Source organism: Phragmites australis, chromosome 3 (genome assembly GCF_958298935.1).
Source record: "Phragmites australis chromosome 3, lpPhrAust1.1, whole genome shotgun sequence".
NCBI classification, from domain to species: domain Eukaryota; kingdom Viridiplantae; phylum Streptophyta; class Magnoliopsida; order Poales; family Poaceae; genus Phragmites; species Phragmites australis.
Window position 1 is genome coordinate 49162324 of NC_084923.1, and position 24980 is coordinate 49187303.

Consider the following 24980-nt stretch of genomic DNA (forward strand, 5'->3'; position numbering starts at 1 on the left):
ATGTATATATAACCACGTGATCGAACTCACATCTTATAAAGTCAAAAGCACATCTGTTACAGTTTACAATTACATGCGTGCGATTTTTTGCACACCTTAAATATTTACTAAATCGTATATCTAATTTAAATAACAAACTAAATTACACAGAACAACACAAAGAGCCTATAATATATATTTTGTATCCTTCGGTAAACTTGCAGTTACAACTAGCTAAGACAAGTAGTGTTCTTCTTGGCGCCGTGATTGACGCCGACGAGCCCTTCGTTGCCGGCGAGCATGAGGTACTTGTCCCTCCTCGTCAGCCCCGTGCACGTGTGCCCCAGTGCCTCGGCGATCCGCCGCTGAACCTCATTCGCCACGGCGCGCGCCGCCTCCGGGCAGTCACCGGCACCGGCGCACTCGACGGGGTCCAGGAACTGCACGATGTAGGCCGGCACGGGGTTCATGAGCAAGAACAGGGGGTCCAGCGCCTTCCAGCCCCCCGCCGTCGTGCCGTGGAACATGCCCACCGCCGAGTGCAGCGCCACGGGCGCCACGTGGCGGCCGAGCTCGGCGAACAGCGGGCTGAACCGCAGCAGGAACGGCTCGCGGCAGGTGGTGCCCTCGGGGCAGACGACCAGCCCGCTTCCGCCGCCGCCGGGGCGCGACAGCCTCGACTGCATGGCCGCACGGTCCGCCGCGCGGTCTCGGGTCAGGCGGAAGGTTGGGATGGGAGACAGATTCTCCGACAGGCAGCTGATGCTGTACGTTGCGGCGGCGAGGTCCGCGCGGCCGGCGGTGGCGGCGACGTAGAGCGGGTCGAGCAGGGACCGATGGTTGCAGGCGAAGAGGTCAGTGGTCGCCGAGGAGGGGTTGGCGATGAGGCGGCTGTGCATGCCGAGGGCGGCGAGGAGGGGCACGGAGAGGGAGAACGGGAGCAGCAGGAAGGCGGCGGTGCGAGCGACGGCGAGAGCCGCGCCCAAGGGCAACCACATGAACATGGCGAGCGTCGCGGCAGGCGTCGGCCGGAAGGCGATGCGACCGTCGTGGAAGATGAGGGGCTTCGGGTAGCGCCGGCGCGGGAGCGGGTGCCATTGCTTCCACGCGGACTCGGTCGTCCTGTACACCTCCTGCATTCAATGCGTGATGCGCATACTTTATTTAAGTTGAGATTAAATATAGATAAAAATCATAAGATATATAAGAAAATCAATATATACATAAATATAAGATGAGTGTAATAGACGACCAAGATACTTTATATAGGTTCACATAAGTGTATATATAGCTGTATTTTTCATGCATCAATAACGGGTAGCCGCAGTCAAACACTTGCAAAAATGCCAGATAAGAATTTGATTCTACGGTCCAAAAAGCAAGCACTTGCACAGTTTGTAGATTTTGTTCATTTTGCCGAATTCTCCCAAGATATTTATGAGGGTTTAGCATACTTTTTCCTCTTGCACTTAATTCAGGTCAAAGTTTAAAATTGTGCTACTACCTAGCTTCTGCCTAATAGTTAGGCATGCATATATATAGTACTGCCTTCTTAACCAAGAAAATTTCATGTTCGATTGTTTCACCTAATTTACTCTCATTTCGTTCAAGACGTCAAGACGAGCAGTCACACAGAGCATTCAAGCATGTTCGAGTGTTTGCCCTAATTTTACTCTCATTCTTTCGAGGCTTCAAAGATGAGGCCGACTGCATGCTCAAAACAGTAATAATAAATAACACCAAGTCACCAAACTGTCAACTGTGCAACACAATCTGTGATGAGCAATTAGAAAGTAGACGAGCTAGACACCTAATATAGATTAACTGGAAAATTAATAACTATATGCACAGGGGCGGATCCACAGTGGGACGGAGGGGCTCAAGCCTTTTACCCTGGGCACACCTGGTAAGTCCACTTCAATTTTTTGTTCTGAAAAAGAAGAAAAGAAAAAAAAAGAAGACAAGACCCCCTCCTATTGGTGGTCTTGGATCCATCAATGCGATATGTACATATCACTGTTACTACCACTATAATTCTATAGTTCTATATATCATATTTGGATTCATGTCTATCTCTTTAGAATATTTTCTCGTCGGTGTGACATACTGTTTCTACTTATAAATAAGTGTCGTTTAGGTTGCGTGCAATCAAATATTTGAAACTTTGGTTACAAATTATATTTTATATGTTGAGTTTGGATATTTGAAAATAATATGAGTAGATTTATCTCGAAAAGTACTTTCATAATAATATAATTTTGCTATATTTCCTAAATGTATTACTTCAAAAATGAGTAGTCAAAGTTATATCTTGAGGATCGTGTCTATATCCAAAACAACACTTATTTATGACAGAGGGAGTAACGTTGTGATAGTGACAAATCTAACCGACATTTAAATTTTTGACCATTACATCTTATAAATATATATTAATGAAACCATGAAAATGAGAAGTAATTTGATTGTAGATATATTTGTATCCTTGCGTAAACAAAATATCTATTTGTATCATTTCCATATGTCAAACCTGAATAATTTGGTGAATACTAATGAGTGATCAAATTAAATCTTAAGAAGAAGGTGATCGCATTTATTATCGGGCATCATCTATTTTGGAATAAGCCAGGACTAACCTTGCAATGCTTTTGGAAGAGCTGGTCAAACGCGGACCAGAGGCCACCAATGCCAACGACGTCACAACTACCACCACCCTTGATCTCTCTGGCGATCACCTCCTCCACGTCCAGCCTTTGCAACACCTCGCCTTCCTCCTCCATGACGCCCAGGTAGTACCCCCGTTGCCCCCTGAACTCCCTCATCTCCGGCACTATGACGGCGTCGATGCCGAGGTACTCTTTCAAGAATGGTTCCACCATCGCCCTCGGCATGGCGCTCACGCACACGCACCGCCGGCGCGACACCACCGCCGCGTCGAACACCTCGGCGCTCACGTCCTCCAGGAGCAGCTTGGGCAGCACCACCCTGCCCGCACGGAACGCGACGTCCTTCCGGAGACCGAAGAAGCTAACCATGGCCATGACCTTGACGGCTCGATCGTGGCTAAGCAGGCGTAGTACAGGGTAGAGCAGCAGCAGAAGGAGCGCCCTGAGGAGGCCTCCTGCTTCCAGGGCCACGAGCATGAAGTAAGGGAAGGTGGAGGACGACATGAGCAGGCCGCCCTCCACCTTGCACACGGCAAAGCCGCCCGCCGGGAGCGCGTCCAGCGTCGCCGCGAGCCCGTGTGGCCTCGCCGGTGGCGGCGGCTGTGCGCGGACGATGAGGGAGTTGAGCCTCCTGACGAGGATCCTGTTAAGCAGGGAGAGGGACATGGTGAAGACCTTGGACATGGCTGGCTGCTAGAGCGCGAAAATCAAATCAGCAGTGGCAGGTGTTGTGCTTCGACGAACTACGAGGGAGCAATGGAAGAAATGCCACTTGTAGTGCTTATATACATCTAGTGTCATGCACTGTTAAAATTTGATACGCGAGCTTGTTGCTATCAAAACCTACAATAAACGTGTGTTACATGACCATTATGTATGGCTACAGTAGGAACGACATTTAGCTTATGTCAGAGTACTCTATACGATAAGGATCGATCCGGCTGTTATGATAAGATACTAGTCAGAGCGGCGCGCGTTGCTGCGTCCGTAGTGAATTTATGTTTTAGAGATATGATATAGGAAAAGATATAGTTTAGAAATATAAATACATAGTAGTTGTATATGGTAAGTTATACATAGGAATTAGTCTCCAGTTCTGTTATTTGTACAGTGGAGTACTATATTTACACATTGAGAGGTTAAAGATACATAGACACCTATACATAGTAACAACGCTTGAGATCTGGAAGAAAATGAAAGAGGATAATAGTCAGTTTTTTTTCTTCTTTTTTGTGTTTTTGGATGAACCTGAAAAGAAGATGCATGTATATGTTCATTGGTGGAGGACTTACCGCATTAGAAGTTCAGTTGGTGATAATTTAGTCTTTGAAGTGCAGCTTCCTTGCAGCATGTCTTTTACTACAAAGTATATTGAACTTGAGTAAATAAAATGATTCAACCTTTTTTATATGAAATAGACATACTGAGCAGAGAAATGTAGTGAGAAACAATTCTAACCTGGTTATATTTTTTGGATCAGATAAATCTTGGTCTTCTTCAGTGAGGTGCCGTTTAGATGATTCTTTCACATCTGTAGCTAAAGTCTGTATAGTAGAAAGAATTTATGGTTCATCATGTTTCTGTTTTCCGTCCAGTTTGGTAATGATATTGGTATAAGGATATGGTTTGCTGGTGTTGTTTCAGCTACAGTTAATAGACTTTTTGTTTCTTTTTTGTGTTGTTCCTGTAATTATTTGTACAATGTATGATATGTATCCTATGAACATCTATTATAATATGGAAGCAGAAAATTTTTGTACCTGCGGAATATCAATTGATATTGAGCTGTGTGTGTGAGCCGAAGTAGTTCCTGTGTAATAGAAAGTATGTTAGTCAGTATGTAGGTATAAAGTGGTTTTTAAAAAAAAATATAGTAAAGTATATATATTCATGTGGAATAAAGGAAAAGAAAATGTAACTGATATATGAAACATTGTATTATCAATTATTGCTTCTTGTTGTAAATAGGTTGTAAAATCTGAATGACCAAGATGAATAAATAGGGACAGCAGTTATAGGAATTAAAGCAATAAATGTAAAGTAAGTAATAGTAAAGTATTCCTTATACATTGGAAAAATGAAAGAGTACTAAATTATTAGAGTTCAGAGGTAAATTATAATCTAGATGCAGTTTTAACCAGTGCAACAATACATTGAATATAGAGATTTTGTTGATTTACATGGCATTATTCAAGCTAACAGGCATCATTGTATTTGATTTTTAAAGTATTCACTATATGATTCAAAGAAGTGAACCTTTGGTTAAAGCAATAATGCACAATTCTAACCATTGCAAGGATACATTGAACATGTAAGAATACACTCAAAATGAAGCGTTGATTGCAGGAATAATGAACAACATTTTAGACAGAAAGACTTAAAATTAACTGTAATTAAGTAGCAGAAAAGAAAATAACCTACATGTAGTTCTAAGCATTGCAAGCATACATTGTACTTGGAGCTTTTATAGATCTACATTCTACTATTCAAGCTAACAGACATCATTGTGTTGATCTACATGTAGTGTTAACCATTGCAACAATACATTGAATATGGAGCTTTCACTGATCTACATGCCACTGTTCAAGCTAACAGACATCATTGCATTGGATTTATAAAGTATTCACTATATCATTAAAAAAAATGAACCTTTGGTTAGAGCAATAATCCATAGTTGTAACCGCTGCAAGGATACATTGAACATGTAAGAATACACTCAAAATGAATCATTGGTTAGAGGAATAATGAACAGATTTTTAGACAAAAAGACTTAAAATTAACTGTAATCAAGATAGCAGAAAAGAAAATAGCCTACATGTAGTTCTAACTATTGCAAGTATTCATTGAACTTAGAGCTTTTGTAGATCTACATGCTACTATTAAAGCTATTAGATATCATTATATTGGATTTTTAAAGTATTCACTATACCACTCAAAAAAATGAAGCTTTGGCTGTAACAATAACGGACAGATCCTTAGGCAGAAAGGTCTAAAATTATTGGTTAAAAAATGTTAACATTGTTCCTTTTTTTTTTGTCATGGTTTGTAAGGTTACAGGAGTAATAGCTGTGAGGGTTTATTTAAAGGAACTATAAAGATTTTGGTCACTAACAGAGCTATGCAATTAAGCTAAACATTGAAACTTTTTCTATGTTGGTAAGCTATGTTTTGGAACATGCAAGTTGGAGATGCAAGTTTGTGCAATAGGCGAAAGTTTGTATAAAGTATTTATGTTTTAGCATGTACCTGGCGTTTTGCTTGTTGTAGATAGGGCAGGAACAACTGGACCATATGCATTTATTATGGACCTAACTTGAAATGATATGTCTCTTTGTTGCATGGATGAAAAGGAGACATTAATCTTTAAAGTGTACTTATGTCCATATAATCGTGTAATTTCTAGAGGTATTTCTGTTGGATTTATTGTCGAAGACGCTGCAAGTGTTAAAGCTGGAACACCTGTGAGTTCTTCTCCAGTGGTACCAAAGAAAACAATTTCAATGCTTTTTGGGTCTTCCTCATTGAGATTAGCTGGATCAATTGCTACTAATGTGATACGATACCTAATAAAAAAATAAGTCATTTGTTAGCTTAGTAACATTATTGAACTTACTATTTTGTATAGGATGATTTGTATGCTTACATTGGTTCAGCGGTAGTTGCAGCACATTTTGGACATCTATAGCCATCACCTTCTTGGAGCACTCGTTTGTGACATGAAGTACAGCCAAGGTACCACCATGGTTGATTAGATTTCAGTGTTTTTATCACAACATCAACTTGGTATGTATTACCCTACAGAGTACATGTATGTAAATACTTGTGATTATTAATATCTAGTATAAACATAGATATTAAATTGATGGAAAGTTGAGAAAAATAGTGAATTAGCTTACATATATCTTGTGTGGGTTGATGATGTTTGCAAGATCATTAATGGATGTTGATATGGTTTGGGTACTCGTATTTGGTGTATTTAGCCACGACACTTCATATGGAAATGCTTTGAATCTGTGTACATATAATACTTTAAGTTTTTTTTATAGGAATTAAGAATCAGCGAAAGAAATATTGAATAGTATAATTTGTTATGTAAAGTAAGTAAGCAATTACCTATTTTGAAGTGCAATTGCTTCAGGTATAATGGGATTAATATGCCATTGGCATGTGGTGCTCCCTTGGAGTTTTAGTTGGCCTATATAATAGAAGTATTGTAAATTTCAAACAATGCTTAGTGTATTACTTGATTCTATGTATTTTTATACATATAGAAAGCTAAACGATTTTACCTTCACGTGATTTGCAAGTCACACCAAGCAATAGAATAATTATTGGTGTTCTTTTGCTCTCTTCTATAATTTGTTCGGCGGGAAAATCTGTAGCTTGTCGACCCCAAAGCATAGCTTCAATACTTTCCCTGCATAATTGATGCACAATTTGATATTGGAGACAGTATTAAATTTATTAGGTGTTGTAATTATTTTTTTAATTTTATGTCACAAAGAATTATACTTATGCATACCTGCCATCTGTCAAATAAAGTTTTCGATTTGGTTTTTGTACTCCTTTAACGTAGGCTGTTGTAGTATGGCCTACTGTTGTTAGTCTACCTATGACATCTTAGGAACCATACATATTGTTAGATTGCTTGTATTCATGAACTGTAAGTAATGATGATATTGTAAAATGGTAGTATCTGCATTTTTATATAATGGGTGATTTGTAGAGTACCTGACATATCATTGATGTTATCTATTCTTGTCTTCAATATGTCAAAGGAAACTAAGGAGTAAGCAATCTTTGGAAACATTGGAGAGATTGTCGATGTTCTGTGGACTTCAGTGTAATTTGTGAATCTGATTAAGAACATATGATCAACTGCTCGATAAGTCGTTTTGGCTGGAAATATTTGGAAGCATTGAATGAAGTATACTTCCTCTTCTCTAATTAGTGGTTTATATCGATCAACTTGACGCTCACGCACTTGAGCTTCAATAGCTTTCCCCTGTGTATACAATAGAGTTAGTTATGTGTTTAGACTTGCATGTAAATAAAAAAGGTAGTAACAAAAGCGGTACCTCTTCATCTAGTAGAATAAAGTCAAGTCTCTGTATTTTATCTGGATTATTATCAAGTCTAAATTCAGATAGTCTTGTAACTCTTGCACATATTTTTGCTCGAAATGATGATGCATTGATATTTTTCAAAGGAGTTATCGTCATCTGAAACAATAAAAATCATGTGTTCCAGAATTACTTAGTGAACGTATTTTAGATATGTTTTAAAGGGTATACATACACATATATATATACACACACACATAGTGCTAAATATATATGTACGTAGTACTAAATAGCTGTTATGTGTATAGTAATCTAGCAAACTGACATGAACAAAAAAGAACTTGAATTTAAAGTAATGTTGATTTCCACTGGGACACAATTAAAAGAAATAACTATATATATATATATATACAGATATAGATATACATAAGGTATATATTCAATGGGTCTGTACATTTATATTCTCAAAAGTGTTTGCATAAGGGTACAAATCAATCAGTATTGTTTTGCTATATTATATTCTGAAGAATAGCTATATGTTCATGGTTTTAAATTTGTGAGCTACAGCTATAAGACAAAAGAAGCTATAATATTTCATTTGGAAGCAAACTGCAAGGTGTTTTGGAACGTACTTGTTTAAAGTCAGGAGGTATTGAAGCAGTCATGTAAAATATGCATGATGGAACAATGGAAAATCATATAGATAAACAGCATAGCAAGATATTATCTTCATAACAATTAACATGTTGTGGAGGAAAAAGGATATATATATATATATATATATATATATATATATATATATATATATATGTATATATATATATGTATATATATATATATATGTATATATATATATATATGTATATATATATATATATGTATATATATATATATATATGTATATATATATATGTATATTTATATATATGATGTCCACTGGTGCACAGCTGCAAGTAGTGTTAGAAATATGTATACATCAAATTAAGTCGAGATATATGAGCCATTAAACAACAGATATGCTCCTCCTTTTAGTTTGATCGAACTCAGTAACATAGTCTGCACTGCACAGGACCAAACACCCCATAACGTTGAGCTGAAAAAAGATACTTGGAGCATATGAATAATGATAGGATATCTGAATATATTGATGTCCACTGGTGCACAGCTGTAAGTACTGTTAGAAATACATATACATCAAATATAAGTTGAGATATATGAGCCATTAAACAACAGATATGTTCCTCCTTTTAGTTTGATCAAACTCAGTAATATAGTCTGCATTGCACAGGATCAAACACCCCATAAGATTGAGCTGAAATAAGATACTTGGAGCATATGATTAAATAATGATAAGATATCTGTATATATGGATGCCCATTGGTGCACAGCTGCAAGTAGTGTTAGAAATACATATACATCAAATATAAGTTAAGATATATGAGCCATTAAACAACAGATATGCTCTTCCTTTTAGTTTGATCGAACTCAGTAAGATAGTCTGCATTGCACAGGATCAAACACCCCATAAAACTGACATAAGAAATAGTTGCCAGGTAACTATCTGGTGCCTTCCTCTTTTTTTTTTGACAGGTCCTTGCATTTTTGTTAATCTTGGGATGATTATGTTTGGTTAAATTAAATATAGACATCCCTGATAACAGCTGCTATTGATCATAGATGATGTCCTCTTGTATTTAGTTTAGAACTGCTGAAATGGGATACTTGTATGTTCTTTTGCAATATATCAATTCATTGGAAGCCATAAAGGACATAGCTGCATACTCTTTTGCAAAATATTCATTCACTGGAATCTATAGGGCGTTGTTCTTGCTGTGATATTATCTTGGGAGGAACAGCTATATGTGTATAGCTTGAAATATATGAGTTCTAATAGAGTAGAATCCAAAATATGTACTTTCTTTTATTTATTTCAGAATTGGTAGAATGACATAGCTGCACTCTTTTGCAAATTATTAATTGACTGGAAGCCATGAAATATCATGCAAGAAACAAAAGTGCAGGATTGAAGTTTTTTTTCTGCATAATTCATAACCGTAGCAGAATTTTTTGATATACTACATTCTTTGTAATCATTCCAGTAGTACCATCCTCATTCTCAATAAGTATTTTGAGACCTTGTTTTGATGTTACTCTTGATACGGCAACATAAAGTTGCCCATGTGTAAATACAGGGCATTTCAAGTAAACTCCAACTCTATCAAGTGTTTGTCCTTAGCATTTGTTAATAGTAAGTCCGTAAGAAAGTCTTAAAGGGAATTGACGTCGTGTTAGAGTGAAAGCCCACTTAGAGTTGTTTCCATGTAGCACAATGCGTGGTATGCATACATGGAGACCAATATGGGAACCTGTAATAATTTTAGCCTCTATCAAGTGTTGCTCTAATCTTGTAACAATTAGCCTGGTTTCATTGCATAGACCTATTGATTGGTCAATATTTCTTAGAAGCATTACAGGAACACATATTTTGAGAGCCAATGCATGTTGAGGAAAATTATTGAGTGATATAGAGTTTAAAAACTCAGGTGGATATAATATTGAGAAATCATCGGGTTGTTCAATAGAATTTAAGATACTATCATAGCTGAAATAATATCTGCAATCTCCTGGAACTCTATGGAGCATAAATTCATTGATTTCATCAACTGTTGAATTCAAAGGAGATACCAATGCTCTTTTGCTAAGATATTCAATAGAATTGAAGTTACTACTGAATTCATCGTAGATAGCATTGGTTATTGCTAGTAGGTTGTAATAGAATATCAATAGGCAACAGTATCCATTTCTCATCTTCACTTTCAGAATCTATTTGCCCTGGAATTTTCCCATCACCAACATTTAGAAGCCATTCTGCAAAAGCTGACAATTTTTCTTTCTCAATAGAATCCAAATTTGGATTCTCTAATCTCATATTCGTTGTAAGGCTAAAAACTTTGAAATGTCGCCATAATTGAGAACTGACTAAAGATGCATCAATGGCTTCAGCAGATGTCGCAGTGTTGACTACTGGTAATACTTGTCTAAAATCTCCCCCTAAAAGAATGTTCATTCCACCAAAAGGTTTGTTTTTATTATCAGGATTTTCAAGTGAAAGGATATCTCTTAGACTTCGATCTAATGCCTCAAAACAGAATCTATGAGTCATTGGTGCTTCATCCCAGAGTATTAAAGAAGTCTTGTTTAGTAGTTCGGATAGATTTGTACCTCGCCGTATATTGCAGGTGCTTGATTCATTGATATCTATCGGAATCTGAAATCTTGAATGTGCTGTTCTACCTCCAGCAAGTAACAAAGCAGCAACTGCACTTGTAGCTACAGGTAAGATAATTTTTGTTTGTGAGCGTAGTTTATAGATTATGCTGTTCCATAAAAATGTTTTACCGGTTCCTCCAAATCCTGGGAAAAGAAAATAAATCCATTAGTATCTATAATATATTTAGAAATGTGTAGATCTTCATGCATTGAATATAAGGCACAAATATACCTGACACAAAGTAAAGAAAATTTGTATTATTTTGAATATTCATCATGATTGAATCATATATTGTACGTTGTTCGCTGTTAAGAGTTTGATACATCTTGTTTGCTTGTTCTTGCAATGTATTTCTATCATAAGATAATTCCTCTATGATTAATCTATTTGTAGTGATGGTAGAGGAACTGATTGATGGAGAAAGATTATAAGCACCTAAAGATAGTCCATTTTTTGCAAACATCGAATCTAGTTCTTGCATGAGCAATGCCATAAGATGTTCAGTAGGAATATTATATGAGCTGTTCTGCAATGTCTTACGGAGTTTATAGAGAATATCATCAGCCATATATTTCCAATATTTGTCAAATAGTAATTGTATATCAGTAACACCACAATAGGTAACAATTGTCATGAATAGATGCCTCAATTGAGATGATGTTGCCCAAACAATGGCTTCTTCGAATAAAATAAACCATTTGTTATCATCTCCAATTAAACCTTGAGCTTTACATGCTTCACGGAATGTTGGATATGTGATATTTTCATATGTTCGAATATCTTCATAACATGTCGCACCTCGAACTACCATAAGCAACACACGTAAGTAAAATACTTCTCCGGTTCTAGGGTGTATAAACCGTAGTCGGTCTATCTTGGGTGTTTTTACACATCTTTTGGCCCATATTTTTTTATCAGAGTGCCATGTCCATTTTGTAGGGAATTCACAATATGTTAGATCTCTTGCTTCCATGTTTTGTTGGTTAGTGACGAACCATTGTGTAAGCATGGTCACTTGGTAATCAGGGTTATTTACTATGGCTTGGAGATTTTGAGCTTCATGACATGTAATGATATTCATACCTGGTAAATGAACATGGAGCCGCTCAACAGCAGGTGTTCTACCGTGTATTTCAAACCCAAAGAGCCTCCAAAATGACTCGCAAGTAGATAGATAGCGAGATTTTATGTACTCAGTTATTTCATCTACTCCATCGTTATTATCTGGTTGATCTGTATCTCCATGTGAAGAATCATTGGATAATGAGTTGATTAAAGAAACCCGTGCATAATCAGGACCTTTCATCACATATTTGAATAAATATTTAATTAAATTAGTTCTGTTGCAGACTTCAACATTGATGTGAGCTTGATATTTTTTTAAGAGAATCATATTATATGGCACAACCCAACGGTTGTCCAATTGAATTCCGATCCTTGTAACTGTTCTACCGTCATCGCGACGTCGGTAGATTACAAAGCCATCTTGATCAATGACTGTTTCTTCACGATACTGTTTTGGAAACCTCTTACTGCATACACCATTTTTCATGCATGGAGCATTTGGGTTGTGTTTCCCACATGGGCCATGAATCATAAATTCCTCAACCAAATAATAACCCAAAGGATCTATTTCTTTGTTAGGAATTTCAGCGCAAACATGATGGTCAATAGAGGATGGTAAATATTCGAATTTATCATGTGTTAATCATGTTAAGATATGAGAGTGTGGTAGCCCACGTTTTTGAAATTCATTTGTATGAACAACTGTAGAGGGAAAATAAATTTGTTATTCATTAAAGCTAGCATAATTAAAGAAAAGAATATAAATATCAGGACTGTTATATATTGAAAATATTCAAATATGATGATCTTTTCTAAAATAAATGCAAGAATGTAATTAAATAGTAGAAGGCAAAAATGAATTGAGAGTAGTATTACCAGCTAGAGCAGATCAAAATGTACTCCCATCTTTGAGATTATTTAATAGCTCATGTAACTTGAGGTGGAACACTCGAACAATAATATCATTACGGTCATGTGGTTTTTGACCTGATTCATACTTGATTCCTTCTATTATCTCAAGCCAGTTGCTGTTGCAAGTTTGTGTTATAAAGAGCTGTGGAGCTCCACAGACACGACATATAGCCATGCAATCATGGTAATTTTGTATCAGATATCTTTTAGAGCCAATAAAACTGGAGGGTAATGTACGTTTTATTCCGACAGCTTTACCTCTTGATGCACCTTTGTTAATTGCTTCAGTAATTCCTTGATATGTTTCAGATCTTAATTCAGCTTGGTGGAAAAAATGATATGTCAAGCGTTCGCTTTCCACGCAAGAGTATGCATTTACGGAAGCTTGATCGGATAATCGACCACATCAAGTATAAGGATTTGGGACATATTTTCGGTAATGACCATAATAGGTAAAATATTCAAGCATTATGATCTCTTGTCTACCAGTTAAAGGCTGATCGTCAATCTGTTTATATTTGATACCCAAATGGTAACTTGGCTCACCATATGGAAACAGAAGAGGATATTGTAATGCCATCAATGCTGGATGTATAGGATGTATCTGTTTGAATTCACCACTATGACATTCAACAATGATATCAAATTCAGTTGCACCAATAGAAGCATCGCCAATGACCAAAGCAGCTAATTCAGAAGCAGCAGGTAAACCATATCTGTCCGCATGAGTTGTATAATTCCCGATTAATCTAATTGAGATCTCTGCAGCAGTTGGTGATAATAAACGATCTCTTGCCATTCTGAATTCTTTTACTAAAGGATTATATGCATCTAGCATCTTTATGATATTTGCTACAATAGCTGGATCTAAATCTCTCGATGCTCCATCATTACCAAATATATTTAGTCTATTGGTTATTTCATTCTCAGTATCATAGATATAAAGTTGAGCATATTGAGGAGGCTCGCCCTCTTTAGGCAATAAAGATCCAATACGATGATGGACAACACCATTGATACGAAAGACATATGGGCCATGAACTCCCATAGAGGTAAAAGCAAATATAGAGTTGTATTGTCTTATATGACGCATAAATTTATTGCTTTGTGGGCCCCCATCAAACCGAATAAGTTCATTAAGTGGTTCTGGTCTAGGTCTAAAGCATGGCAATGAGATTTTTCCACCATGGCAACACAAATTATATATAATTCTTTTTTGGGCATGTGAGCTGCTTTTTTCGATACGCTCTTGGTACCAAAAGATAGCATCACATTTATCACAGATATAATCCGACGCACCATAATAAGATCGATTTTTATATGTCTCTAAATATATGCAACAAAAAAAGTTCTTTTAGTTTAAACATGGTATAATACCTTGTGGCAAAAGATTACATGCTGTATTATATTAATCGAGCGCATAGGTAGAGGGGACATACCTTTGAGGAAATTTGTATATTCTTTCACTGATTCAAACATATCTTGTAATGAATAGAGCGGCAAGTCACTTTTTGAAGCTGCAAACATGAGTATCATTTGAGTTAATACATGCAGTGTTGGTACCATTAGCATATTTCTTTTGTTAAATACTTGTGTTACTAAAAGGGGAAGAAAATATAAACCTTGTTGTGCCAGAGCTTTGAAATAGTTCAAACGTTTTCTTTTCTTGCGATTCTGTGTAGCGATATGCGGTGGTACAATGGGACAAAAATGGTTCCCTGCATTATTCATAATGATTTCCAATGAAATTGTAAGAAGCATTGTATGTATCTATAGTTTCACATCTAGATCTACTTTTTTTTAATTATTTTTTGATAGATTTTTTTTCTATGTGCAGTACTTACTTGCTATTGTGGTTTGTAGCTTCTGGCAGTCTGGCTGTAGGTATGAAATTGAAACAGGCATTCCAGGGGATTCTGTTCCATATAAGAAAAAGCTGAGAACCTCTGTGAGTATAGTTTTTTTTTTGAACAATTAAGAGTTACTTTCTAAGGTATATGTTGGAGCTTAGTAGAAGAAATCATAGGATAAGAGGCATTAGTGGATCGCAGATATTAAGTCCTAGAGAAAATATATGATTGGTTTATGCTTGAGAATAAGAATCATGTAAAAAGTTCGTTTGATATATATACTGCAGAGTGATTTTGTAAGTCATATATCAAAGCTTAGTAACCAGATCGTACCTGGATAATTGATAGCTGGCACATTCATTGGAGGTGAAAGAGAGTTGCTTTGCACGCGTCGCCGCGTGCGAGATCTGTGACTTGATGACATGTATATAACTAAATAGCATAGAACAGTAGCCAGCTATTATTTCGAACTTATTGGAACAATCATGCATATATTAGGATATGTGATATATAGATAGAAGTCCATGGTATCTATCAACTATTAAGGTAAACCGCAAATTGTATTATGCAAATTCCAAACACACATAACACATATATAAATGAGGCTGGAGCAAACAGGGTTTTTTTTTCCTTTTTTTTATACAGACATAACATATAAAGCAACACATTATGGTTTAGCTATGCACAATAGTGAATAAATTGTTGGATTAGTAGAAATAGTTTATGTTAAGTACGTTCTAGTTTAGTAATGGAGAGTGATCAGCACATTTATTATCTTTAAAAAGGAGCACCATAATTGATTACAGGAGTTGTATTAGCACAAATAATATCTGTGAAGCAAATTCTGCTTTAGCTATGCACAGATCAGCATATGTAATTTTAAAAATATAAGGCAAAAAAAAATTACACAACCATTACAATTGTAATCAGGATGGCAGATCTGGAAAATACATTACATGCTGCACATTGTAATCATCTTTAAAAAAAAGTAAGGTAAACCGTAAATTCCAAACACACATAACATATATATATATAGATGAGGCTGCAGCAAACAGTTTTTTTATACAGACTTAACATATAAAGCAACACATTATGGTTTTGATCGTAATCCCCATTGCAACAATACATTGAACATGGAGCTTTTGTTGATCTACATGCCACTAATCGAGCTAATAGACAGCATTGTATTGGATTTCTAAATAATTCACTGTATTACTCAAAAAATGAAGCTTTGGTTGACATATATATATAGATTAGGCTGGAGCAAATAGTTTTTTTTATACAGATATAACATATAAAGCAACATATTATGGTTTAGCTATGTACAATAGTGAACAAATTGTTGAATCTGCAGAGATAGTTTCTGTTAAGCACGTTCTACTTTAGCAATGGAGGGTGATCAGCACATTTATTATCTTTAAAAAGGAGCACCATAATTGATTACAGGAGTTGTATTAGCACAAATAATATCTATGAAGCAAATTGTGCTATAGCTATGCACATATCAGCATATGTAATTTTAAAAATATAGGGGAAAAAATTGCACAACCATTACAATTGTAATCAGGATGGCAGAACTGGAAAATAGATTACATGCTGCACATTGTAATCATCTTTAAAAAAAGTAAGGTAAACCGCAAATTGTAAAATGCAAATTCCAAACACAGATAACATATATATAGATGGTAATCGGGATGGCAGAACTGGGAAATAGATCACATGCTGCACATTGTAATCATCTTTAAAAAAAAGTAAGGTAAACCAGTAGCCAGCTATTATTTCAAACTTATTGGAACAATCATGCATGTATTAGGATATGTGATATATAGATAGAAGTCCATGGTATCTATCAACTATTAAGCTAAACTGCAAATTGTAAAATGTAAATATATAACCAAACACACATAACATATATATAGATGAGGTTGGAGCAAACAGTTTTTTTATACAGACATAACATATAAAGAAACACATTATGGTTTAGCTATGAACAATAGTGAACAAATTGTTGGATTAGTAGAGATAGTTTCTGTTAAGCACGTTCTACTTTAGCAATCGAGAGTGATAAGCATATTTATTATCTTTAAAAAGGAGCACCATAATTGATTACAGGAATTATATTAGCACAAATAATAATATATGTGAAGCAAATTGTGTTTTACCAATGCACAGATCACCATATGTAATTTAAAAAAAATATAGGGGGGAAAATGCACAACCATTACAATTGTAATCAGGATGGCAGAACTGGAAAATAGATTATATACTGCACATTGTAATCCCTATTGCAACAACATTGAACATGGAGCTTTTGTTGATCTACATGTCACTATTCAAGCTAATAGGCATCGTTGTATTGGATTTCTAAATTATTCACTATATCACTCAAAATATGAAGCTTTGGCTGTAATAATAATAGATCTACATGCTACTATTCCAGCTAATAGACATCATTGTATTGGATTTCTAAATTATTCACCAAATCACTCAAAAAATGAAGTTTTGGCTGTAATAATTAACTGTAATCAAGATAGCAGAAAAGAAAATACCCTACATCAGTTCTAACCATTGCAAGTATACATAGAAAGATCTGAAATTATTGGTTAAAAAAGGTCAAGCAAATTTATTATTATTATTTTTTTATGTCTGCATTGCTTATCTAGCGAAACTGTTATACCAATTTGCAAGTGTTGATGCCCCGGTGGAAAACATAGCTGATATGAAGATGGAAACTTCAGTTAGCACTATATTACTGCAAATGTTCAATGAACAGTCGAATGAAAATGAGTGAATAAGAGGATTCAAACCTGTGTAATACACTAGCACTTTGGTGCAGGGAGGAAGGTGGATGCTTGGTAGCAACGGGCGCGAGTTGAGACGGAGAGGATGCAGGAGGGCGAGTGTTGAGCAACCGCAGTCAGGCCTTTTAGGTTTTCGGAGAGACGAATGCCGCCGGGGGGGTGAGGGGAGTGGGTCGAATCGTTGGAGATCAACCGATCTGGTTGCACAGGTGAAGAATGATGGCGGAAGAGCGGGGAGGGGGGGAGAGACACGCTGATGTGCCTCTGCCGGTGAGGAATGGAGGCGGTGGAGCTCGGGGACGAATCGAAACGTCGAACTCCGGGGGGGGGGGGGAGAGTTAGACCAATGTCCCTCTTCCGGTGAGAAATCGAGACGGTGGAGCTGGAGGGACGACCACACGCGCTGGACTATGGAGCTTGGGAGTGAGGGTGTGGGGGGGGGGGCGATGGGCGGAGCCGTGGGATGGCGGTGGCGAGCGATGCTGTTGAAGGCGCTGCAGCTGCTAGACGGAGCGAGGTGCAGCGGAGAAACCCAGGCGAAGCGCAGTGCAGAGATTTTTCCGCTAGCAGCTGGAGGCTTCTGGAGCCAGGGTGCGGGAGATATTTTGGTGCTTTTTTTTCATTTTTTTCCCCTGGGACCGGACAGCGCCGGTAGTTTCTGGTGTTTGGGCCCAACTATCAGGCAATGGTGAACGGTGAGCTACAGGAGCTACAGGGCCTTGCCGCCTTGCGCGTTCGCGATTCCTTCCGCCGATAGGATAGAGTATTGATTAGTTTTCATCCAGAGTATATGGTAAGCATCTTAAATTTTGTTGTTTTGCTTCCGTTGTAGGCAGCAATCATGTTGTCACTTCTGGATCTCAGGTCTTTGGCAAGGAAGATCAAGAAGTTCATTGCGTTCATCACCTCAAGTATTTGCAGTTGGATTGCGTTCATCAGCTAATTTTGTTTCAAAAAGAAATCTCAAGTTTTAATTCCGTCCTCACATGTGTATTTCGAGTGAAAAGTGCAAGCGAAAATGGAGTGTTTATGCCTCTATTTCAAGTGAAAACTCAAATCACATCACTCATATTTTGTGTTTTGTGTCTATGTTCTTCGTAGGAAAAAACAAAGTCGAATCAAGAAGCACACATCCAGCAGTTAATAATACTAAGTACTTTCAGATGTTTGCTAATGATAAACATAGGAGGAAACAAATTTTTTGCCTAGAGAAAAGTCCTATATTACCAAATACTACAAGAGTTTGTTTGGGCCGCTTGAGGATAATTTCTTCTCACTTGATGAGTCCAGGAATGAGAATGTTGCTCAGGTCTCAGAGGCGGACAAGGAATTCCTAACATCACCCTTTTCGGAGAAGGAAGTACAAGATGATGTGTTCGACATGCATGTAACACAATAAAGCTTTCGACTCGGATGGGTTTTCGGCAGAATTTTACCAAAAATTCTAGGATGTCATCAAGTTTGATTTGATGAATTTATTCTAGGAATTACATCGGGTGAATTGCTGTGGTTTAGCCTCGATTTTGTTGGTGATGACACTTCTACCGAAAATCAAAGAGGCAAATTAGATCCAACAATATAGACTTATTTGTTTGCCGAATGTTAGCTTCAAGATATTCACAAAGGTGACCACGAATCAGTTAATTCCGTTGCAGATCAAGTGGTGAGTCCTACTCAAACTGCGTTCATAGATGATGAAATATCCTAGAGGGAGTCGTCATATTACATGAAATAAAACATAAATTGCATAGAAATAAGATAAGCGGGGTAATATTTAAGATTGACTTTGAGAAGGCATATGATAAGGTCAAATGACCCTTCCTGCCAAAGATTATATGGATAAAAGGCTTCTCGCCTAAGTGGATCTTTTGGATTGAGACTTTCGTTTCAGGAGGTAGTGTAGCAATTAAAGTGAATGATAACATCGGATCTTATTTTCAAATGAAAAAAAGTCTTAGACAAGGTGACCCACTTTCCCCGATGTTGTTTAATATTGTAACTGACATGCTAGTTGTTCTTATCAAAAGAGCCAAAGCGGATGGGCAAATAAGTGGAGTGGTATCTCATCTTATAAATGACGGTCTCTCTATTCTACAATATGCTGATGACATGATTCTCTTTATGGATCATGACCTGGAGAAAGCTCGCAATATATGAAGCTATTGATTTGTGCTTTTGAGCAACTACCGAGACTTAAGATCAATTTCCTTAAGAGTGAATTATTTTGCTTTGGCGACGCCCAAGCCATGACTAAGAAGTACATCGAGCTTTTCGGATGCGATACCGACAACTTCCCATTGTGATATTTAGGTATTCGTATTCATTATAGGAATCTGAGAAATGTGGATTGGAAAGAGGTAGAAGAACGGTTTGAGAAGAGACACGGTAGTTGGAAAGGGAAACACCTTGCAACTGGTGGGTGACTAACATTGATAAATTTAATGATTAGTAGTCTACCCATATACATGATGTCCTTCTTTGCTATACCAAAGGGGTACTTAAAAAACTTTGATTATTTTCGCTCCAGGTTTTATTGGCAAAGTGACGATCAAAAGAAAAAAAAATACCGCCTTGCTAAATGTAACGTTATGTGCCGCCCTAGAGATCAAGGGAGTTTAGGGATTCATGATCTAGATACAAATAATATTGCCTTACTCAGCAAATGACTATTTAAGTTGCTCATGACTAATAGAATGTGGCAACTGTTGATACGCAATAAGTACTTGGGCTCTAAGCCCTTATCGCAGGTTCAGTGGAAAGCTGGAGACTCACACTTTTAGGCTAGCCTTATGAAGGTGAAGCGAGATTTTCTCTACTTTAGAACCTTCGCAATCAAAGATGGTGCCCATATCAGGTTTTGAGAAGACCAGTGGTTGAAAAATCCAACTCTACGAGAACAATATCTATGCCTGTACAGCATAGTCAGGAACAAACAGGACACTCCGAATGTTTCTTTTCAAATGGACCTTAGTGGCGTGGAATGCATTACTTCCTCGAATCATTAATATTGTGCTCACTCGGGAGCAAGATGAGTTCCGCTGGAACTTGACCCAAATGGACAGTTCTCGGTGAAGTCTCGCTATCTTGCTTTAGTGTATAGTGATGTTCCTAATATTAACAAACACCTTTGGAAATTGAAGGTGCCGCTCAAAGTCAAGAACTTCCTTTGGTACTTACGCCGAGGTGTAGTTCTGACAAGGGATAATCGATTTGGTTAAGCGCAATTAGCAAGGTAGTACAAATTATTGCTTTTGTCACGAAGATGAGACAATTAAACATTTATTCTTTTAATGTCGTCTTGGCCGCGTTGTATGGTCCATCGTACAAGCGGCTTCAAGACTCTTCCCGTTTCGTAATGTATCGCATATGTTTAGTAGTTGGCTATGGGAGATTAGGAAGAACTTGAAACCGAAAGTCTTGTTGGGGATGGTTGCTACTTGTTGATCGCTATGGTTATGCAAAAATGATATAGTTATTTGATAAAAGAAGTATTTCTTCTCCTTTACATGTTATCTACTTATGTACTCACTTGTTCCGTACTTAGGCTATATTACAGAAGCCGTATTCTCAGGATATGTTTGCAGTGGCGTGTTATTATTTAGAGCTGGTGGCCAAAGAGTGTTTTACTCGGAATCATGGATGACGGTCTATTCTGAGAATCGACGCACCTTAGCATTTTCTGTTTCCACTTGTGATAAACTTTTATTGTATTTTTCCTTTTTTTTTTAAAGGAAAAGAAGGGCCATAGCAGGTACAACTCTGATAGACAAGGGGGAAAACTCACTCGAGAGATAAATAGATAAACCGATTTTAATTCATTATTGTCACTGTATAACTAGTATATGCAACAAGGGAAATCTGATGCAGTTAAAAGGCATTGATGCATTTGGTCAATCTCAATCAGTACCGGTGGCGGTGGCCTAGCCGCCTGGCTAGGGGATCACGATCGAGACTCGAGAGCCCAGCCTACCAGCTTGTTGATGTGGTCATGTATATATGAAATGATAATAAAGTGAAGCCGAATTTAAATTGCTAATTTAGATCCATATCGACGGTTCGATCAGTGCCTTAATTTATACCAAGATATTGAGAGATGAATGAGGTCGCAATTTATATATGAAATGGATGGGTTGATGTGCTATGCATGCTAACTAAGGTCTCGTTTGTCATAGTTTTATATCAAAGATTTTTTTAAAAAACTGATCAAATCTAACTTTAAATTTTTTTTATCCAAATCTGTGGTGGATGGATGATATTTATTTAAAACATCTTATTTTTATTTTATATTAAAATAAAAATTTAAATTATTTTATTTTATTATACAAATTCTAAATTTAATATGTATCTCAAACTGAGCTGTGACAAACCGTCCCTAAGTTCCAAGTTGTTTGTCGAAACTTGGGTCTCTGTTTTCATATCTCTTAGTGAAGTACATGAAAGCCTCTGTATTCTTGGCACAGATAATCCAGCTTGATACTGAGTACGCTCTTAGATAGTACTTTCTTCATTTAGAAATAGTAGGCGTATTTTTTTTATTTTTAAAGTTATATTTTGATTAATATTTTCTTACAAAATATATCATTTATAACTACAAAACCTATATAGTATGAAACCATTTTAAATTATGAATCTAGTTGCATAACTTTTATATACTAGATATTCTTATAATTTAATTAAATGTTAGTCGAAGTGCATAAAATTTGATTTTTAAAAAAATATGTCTACTATTTCTGAAAAGGGAAGCAGTATAATCCAACTCCTTATTATTCTCTATTTCAGAAATTAAAACCCTCGCGTGCTCGCAATTGAATCAAGCGCATCAAACTAACTATTCAGATCTACTCCAATTTTACATGCATGTGATATCCAGTTTTTTTAAAGAGAAAAAAGGAGAATTGATCTGCTACAGTGCCCGTATCTAGTGCTACAGTACCAAGTAAAGTACTGTAGCGCTGGAAATCGCACTCCAGTAGCTACCGTCTGTAGCAACACTGCTCACAGGGACTGGCAGTGGGCCCAGAGCCAGAAAACACGTCGGGGTACTGTAGCAGTACTGTAGTAATACTGTTCATAGAGGCTGACAGCGGCCTAGAGAGAAAAAGAGGAGTAGAAGATATGAAATAGGGTAGCTGCTAGAGATGAAAAAATAAAGGATGCTGTAATAGTGATAGAGGATGCTGTAATAGTGTTGTTGAGGATGAAAATTTAAGGTAGTTGCTGAAGATGACCTACGTGCACACGTACAACTTAGAGAGTCTGCGCTTTCATGACTTTTAAATGCAACTAATATCCCAACCCAGTTCAGTTGCAAAGCACAAGAGACCACATTGGGCCAATTCGGGAGTCGTGAATTCGTGACCCGTGAGGATCAAGGCTTCATGCTACTCTAGCAGGAGTACCTTTCCCAGCTAAAACTGTTACTCCCTCTGCTTCGTAATATTTGTTCACATCTATTATTACATACAAACTAAGAAATACTGAAATCGAGTAAAAAAATACACTAAAATGACCATGCTACCCATAATTAATGTAAGAATGAGAGTAAGTAACTTACCAGTGTTGGAGTAAATACATGCATGCGCTTAAGGGCATAGCAGTAAAATGGATCATAAAGTATTCTTGTTACCGCAATAGACAAATAATTTGAAACAGATACTCTCGAGGTCATGGACAAATATTACGAAACGGATAAAATATATTATTAAGTAATGCAAAACTGTATGTATTTATGTATATATGGCTTACCTTAATCATTCATTCCTTTCCTCTAGTACTTATCTATCATTTCCTCACATGTTTTATATTTCTTTCAGCTCCTTTTCCCACAAATCTTAATTACGCCAACTCCCACCAATCCCCTGTCCAGTGCTACAGTGGGTCCGGAGGGGAAACGCTGTCAGGTTTTGAGATAGATACTCCCGAGACCAGAGACAAATATTACAAAACGGAGAAAATATATTATTAGAGCAATACAAAACTGTATGTATTTATGTATATATGGCTTACCTTAATCATTCATCCTTTCCTCTAGTACTCATCTATCATTTCCTCACATGTTTTATATTTCTTTCCGCTCCTTTTCCCACAAATCTTAATTAGGTAGTCGTTGGAGATGAAAAAATAGTATAAGGTAAGAAATAAGGTAGTCGTTGGAGATGAAAAAATAAGGAAAGCTGTAATAGTGATAGGGGATGCTATAATAGTATTTTTAGGATGAAAAATTAAGGTAACAGTTGAAGATAATCTTAAAATAAATAGTCTATTGTATTATGTGAGCAAGCCATGTGAAAATTTCCCTATACATTCAACCAATCCCCTATCCAGTGCTACAGTACTCCGCAAAATACTGTATCACTGGAAATTCATATAGATATCTTACCCAGTGCTACAGTGTGTACTGCAGTGTTATGGAGAAAGTACGGTGCTGTGAATTTACAGGAATATTGTAGCATCCGCAATATTGCAAAATACTGTAGCAGTGCTGTTTACTTAGGCTGACGATAGGTCTGGAGGGGAGACGCTGTCAGTTTACTGTATAGTACTGTAGCAGTGTTGTAACGGTACTGTGGATAAAGGCTGATAATGGGTTCGGAGGGAGGAAAAGAGTAGTAGAAGGTAAGAAATATGGTAGCTGTTGGAGATGAAAAAATAAGGAATACTGTAATAGTGATAGGGGATGCTGTAATAGTATTTTTAAGATAAAAATTTAAGATAATTGTTGAAGATGATTTTAAAATAAATAGTCTGCTGTATGGTGTGAGTAAGCCATGTGAAAATTTCCCTATGCATTCAATGCACCGAAGACTAAGAAGGGCGCAACCGAAAACGATCGGTACACCTGTACATAAGGTAGGTGCCAAAGATTAATGATTTGCAGCATTGGGAAACGCCACGGATGTTGTGTTCAACTGTAGGCTTCACATGGTCTGTTGTGTTCAAGACTGCCCTGCCGTGGAGACTTGAGAAGGTGTGCATTGTCGTCCTGCGTTCGCGTATCAGTTACTACTTTTGGTAGAAAAGATGGCGGAAATGATAAAAAGGTCTTGCGTCCTTTCCTAAACGCAAAGTGCATCTGCACGTCGCACGGTGCCACACGCTAGCACGGCCAATCAGCAGGCCAAGAGAACACCAGCAGTCCGGCACCGAAGGTCCTTCGTCCACGATAGATGTGCGACATGCATGAACACACTAAAAAAATGGCAGATGATACGAGCTATCTGGAGGAGACGCGCATGTAGCAGCCAGTGGAGATCTGGGCGAGCACAATCGATCAGACTCCCAAACCTTAAAAACTCTAAAGCAATGTCACATCATGGCTGGGGATCGATGAAGCAGAGATTACTTAGTCCTTCCAGTTTGCGTAACTCTAACCACTA

The 24980-nt window shown here is 37.2% G+C and overlaps 1 protein-coding gene and 1 long non-coding RNA gene across 2 annotated transcripts; both read right to left on the reverse strand.

Moving 5' to 3' along the window:
* On the reverse strand, window positions 1-3379 carry LOC133911295 (probable glycerol-3-phosphate acyltransferase 3). The gene is made up of 2 exons (XM_062353491.1): window positions 2613-3379; window positions 1-1112 (listed from the first exon to the last, which is right to left on the reverse strand). Exons 1-2 carry the CDS (start codon window positions 3324-3326, stop codon window positions 210-212), a joined length of 1617 nt encoding a protein of 538 aa, XP_062209475.1. The 5' UTR covers window positions 3327-3379; the 3' UTR covers window positions 1-209.
* Window positions 3380-13995: 10616 nt separating this feature from the next.
* LOC133913706 (uncharacterized) lies at window positions 13996-15423 on the reverse strand. The gene is made up of 3 exons (XR_009909080.1): window positions 15137-15423; window positions 14798-14869; window positions 13996-14671 (listed from the first exon to the last, which is right to left on the reverse strand). It is a non-coding gene; the product is annotated as an uncharacterized LOC133913706 (long non-coding RNA).
* Between the last annotated feature and the right edge of the window lie 9557 nt (window positions 15424-24980).